The 4,311-nt window shown below is 37.2% G+C and overlaps 1 protein-coding gene across 3 annotated transcripts; it reads left to right on the forward strand.

Moving 5' to 3' along the window:
- The first annotated feature begins 429 nt into the window (after positions 1–429).
- On the forward strand, positions 430–4,005 carry LOC139876516 (transcription initiation factor TFIID subunit 15b). 3 transcript variants are annotated; one of them, XR_011768149.1, is made up of 7 exons: positions 430–828; positions 939–1,050; positions 1,318–1,987; positions 2,722–2,872; positions 2,957–3,032; positions 3,636–3,840; positions 3,939–4,005. XR_011768149.1 is itself a non-coding variant. In XM_071863849.1 (6 exons), the coding sequence occupies exons 1-6, from the start codon at positions 564–566 to the stop codon at positions 3,757–3,759; spliced, it is 1,398 nt and encodes a 465-aa protein (XP_071719950.1). In that variant the 5' UTR covers positions 430–563; the 3' UTR covers positions 3,760–4,005. The 3 variants fall into 3 exon arrangements, 2 of the variants coding, with proteins under 2 accessions (XP_071719950.1, XP_071719951.1); XM_071863849.1 differs by having other exon boundaries at positions 3,636–4,005; XM_071863850.1 differs by having other exon boundaries at positions 942–1,050; positions 3,636–4,005.
- Positions 4,006–4,311: the final 306 nt, after the last annotated feature.

Consider the following 4,311-nt stretch of genomic DNA (forward strand, 5'->3'; position numbering starts at 1 on the left):
TAACAAGTCTAGTCTAGATCTAGATTTATTAATGTTAATTAAATTAATATTTACTATAATTTTAATTTTAATGGTAATGGTAAATGTAAATGTAAATAATGAAAGAAATATATAATTCGTGTAACGTATTAATAGTTACAACATTGCTATTTGCTTTGCTTTTTTTTCTTTTCGAAATTAACGAATACTTAAATAAAAATGGAAAACGTTTTCAAAAACGTCTTCAAAGAATATAATAGAGAACCCGATAAGGCTCCTACATAAAAAGTGAAAAACGTACAAGTTATCTATCGAGCCTCATTTTTAAAAATCGAACCAAAAATCTAAACAACTTGAGGCTCATTAACCAACGAAACATAGACCGTAGGAGTTTATGACCCTACCAAACATGAAAACGAATAAACAGACTCAAATATTTTTGATAAACACCTTGAATTTCTCCATTTTAACCCCCTCAAACAATTTGCTTTGCGATACGATTTTATAAATAACGCTTAACTAACCCCTGTTCCGTTTTTTCACTCTCATTGCAAAGACACTACAACGAAACCCTAACTCAAACTATGTCAGGTTACGGTTACGAAGGAGATGGATCTGCTCCACCACCCGTCGGCGGTGGCTATGGCGGAACTGGCGGTGGCTACGGTGGTGGTGGAGGAGGATACGGTAGCAGCGGCGGCGGAGGTGGATCTTATGGCGGAAACCGTGGCAGTAGCGATGGTTATGGAGGCGGTGGACGCAGCGGAGGTGGTGGTGGTGGCGGAGGAGGTTACGGTAGCCGCGGTGGTGGTGGTGGTAGTAGAGAAGGCGGCGGCGGCGGATACGGTGGTAAGCCACAAAATTGATATTTTCTTATTACTTGACAATTTGTTCGTATCAAATCGAATGTAATAATTGGAATATGTAATTGAATTTGCTTTTTTTGTTTTTGAATTTAGCAGGTGGAGGTGGATATCAAGGGGGTGGTGATCGAGGCCGCAGTGGCGGAGGCGGTGGTAGAGGTGGTGGTGGTGGTGGTAGAGAAGGAGACTGGCCATGCCCTAAGCCAGGGTAATCTGTTTTATTTGTTGATTAGGTTATATTTTTTGAATTATGCACATATGAAATTGTTTTGGAAATATGTAATTGAATTTAGCCAATTTTAAATAACTCTGTGATCTATCAATTTTGTTTTCTGAATACATGTGCTGCAATTCTTATCTGAGTTCATATAGTAGGGACTATTTAAGGCTAATGAGTATTACTTACCCAACTAATAGAAGTTGCAAGCTTTGTTTTTATTAATATTATCAAATTGATCCTCATATTTTATTGTAGTTGTAACAACTCGAATTTTTCGTGGAGAACTGAATGCAACAAATGTGGTACCCCATCACCTGCTGGAACAGGAGGCGGCGGTGGTGGCGGTGATCGTGGTCGCAGTGATAGAGGTGGTTACAATAAAGGAGGTGGTGGTGGTGGTGGTGGGCGCAGTGATGGTGGTAGTTACAATAGGGGTGGTGATAGAAGTAGTAGGGGGAACTACGATGGTGGTAGTGGTGGAGGAAGTAGAGGAAGTGGTGATTCATATGGCGGCAGAGACAGCGGCGGTTATGGTCAGACTGCTGCAGGTGGTTATGGTGGATCTGATAGTAGTTATCTTCTACCGCCTAGCTATGGAACAGATGCTGTACCCCCACCTGCAAGCTATAATGGTGGACCAACTTCATATCCACCTTCATACGGTGGTGGTACTGGTTATGGTGGTGATTCTTTGCCTGATAATAGTCGTGGTGGTGGTCGGGGCGGTTCAGGTGGTGGATATGGCGGTGGTGCACCACCGAGTCAAGGTGGTTATGGTGGTGCACCTGCTGAAGCATCTGCAAAGGTTAAACAGTGTGATGAAACTTGTGATGATTCATGTGATAATGCACGTATCTACATTTCGAATTTGCCTCCAGATGTTACTGTTGATGAGTTGAGAGAGTTATTCGGAGGCATTGGACAGGTACATATTGTTATCGTTGATCTTATATTATCAAGCAATAAGTTGCTCTTACTGTTAAATGTGAAAAATTTTGATTCCTTTAACATATGAATAGGTTGATTTGGGTTTTCTCTGATCTCAAACATGTCATTTAGGTGAAATAAAAAAATGGAACTAGTTAAAGGGGAACGGGTCATGGCTTTAAAGTTGTCTAATTTATGTTATGTAGTGAGTTGAATTGTTTTTAGTAACCGTTATGGTTTTGAGATCATTATCAACCCACATATCATTTTTTTAAATAATTAAAAATTAAGGGAATTGAAGTACATATAAGTATATAACTATCGTTTATCTTATATTATCAAGCAATTAGTTGTTCTTACTGGTAGATGTGGAAAAGTTGATTCCTATAACTTATAAATGGGTTGATTTGGGTTATCTTTAATCTCAACGGGCCGAGTGGGCCAAATAAAAAGATAGAAATAGACAAATAGTTAAAGGGGAATGGGTCAAATGGCTTTAAAGTTGTCAAATATATGATTTGCAATGACTTGAATTGTTTTTAGTAACCATTATGGTTTTGAGATCACCCATATGTAAAAATCATAAGTATAAGGCCCGTCAACTCAATCTTGACTGGGTGGTTATTATCTCAATATATAATTTGACCCACTTCCACTTTGACCCATTTTTTTGGCTTGTTATTCGACCCACCCAGCTTGTGAATGAGAATTGACAATATATGGTGTTTTTAGGTTGGAAGGATTAAGCAAAAACGAGGGTATAAGGACCAATGGCCTTATAACATTAAACTTTACACAGATGAAAAAGGAAAAAACAAAGGAGATGGTGCTTTAGTCTATGAGGATCCATCTGCTGCACATTCTGCTGGTGGATTCTACAACAGTACGCCCTTTTTTTTATTGAACTTTCTTGTTAGGTTAAGTTATATTATATCATTATGTCATTTCATCTAAATTTTTCCATCAGATTATGAGTTAAGAGGTTACAAAATTAGTGTCGGAATGGCTGAAAAATCTGCTCCAAGGCCGCCTCCTGCACAAGGGTATGTGTATAAAACTATAAATAAACTGATTATTCACTTATGCATGTTATTACATCAATCTAATTTGCGATTGTCCAACTTACATGTGATTATCTGTGCATTTGGTTTGTTAAGTATTGGGATCTTTAGTCTTTAACTCATTTAGTGGTCTAGAATAATCTATTGTTTATCATAATTTTCCTTCCTCGTGGTGATATTATATTTGGTTGAAGTCCTGTATTGTGAAGTTATATTGTCATATGGTTAGCAAATGTTTTAATAAATGGTCATACAACTGGAAGTTTTTTTTTTTTTAATAATGTGTCCTACGTTTCTGTGGATTCATACAGTACTTAATATACTTATACTTAATAAAATTATAAGGGATATGATATTATAGGTATATGCTAGTAGAATGGTATAAAAAAGAATATGGTTTACAAAATGCATTCCTTCAAATGGATTCCAGTTTTTTAGTTTAATTCATTGGTATTCTAGTAGTGTTCATACATTACTTAATTTTATTATTTTTTGGTTTTTTCTCGTATAGGAAATACTATTAAATACGAAGAGCTTTTTGTGTGTTTACTTGTGTTGGTGTAATAACATTGGTTGTTTGTACAGTGGTGGCGGTGGAAGAGGTGGCGGCTACGGTGGTGGTGGTGGTGGCGGTGGACGCAGAGACAACTACAGAGATGGTGGTCCAGATAGGAATTCTCACGGTGGGAACCGCTCTCGGCCATATTGAATATCACTGAGCAATATAATTAGTAAAACTTTGAACAAAAAGAGAAGACATTATTGTAGTCGATTGCAGGGAGATTAAGAGGTAGGTTATATCCACTTACCCCTTTTCTCCTTTTACTTTTGCAAATTGTTGAGTTGTTGGGATTATTGATTCTCTGAATTGTGTCAATGTTTTTATAGAGGCCTGTGCCAAGTGGATGATATGTGTACTCCAAATGCTGTTATAAGGTAGGTTTAAAATTTTTCAGGTGGGTTTTGTTTTTGGATAACCAGATACTGCTAGTTAAAGATGATCTTAGCATAGTTTGTCAAAAAAAAAAAAAAAAATTTTTTTTGCTGGTTACATATCTTTTATTGCTAAGGTTGATGAGAATGTATGAATTGGGCCCAAAGGCTAGTGCTTATAATAGAAGTTTGAAACCGGTTTCAAATCTGCCTTGTTTCGCTTGAAACCCTTTTCAGGCATTAGTTCCAATGGCATATAAAGGCTAGTTGTAATTCATCTTTTTTGGTCTGTTCTCATTTAAGAATCTCCTGGGCTCACAGAAGCAAA

The sequence above is a fragment of the Rutidosis leptorrhynchoides genome, chromosome 11 (assembly GCF_046630445.1).
Source record: "Rutidosis leptorrhynchoides isolate AG116_Rl617_1_P2 chromosome 11, CSIRO_AGI_Rlap_v1, whole genome shotgun sequence".
Lineage (NCBI taxonomy): Eukaryota > Viridiplantae > Streptophyta > Magnoliopsida > Asterales > Asteraceae > Rutidosis > Rutidosis leptorrhynchoides.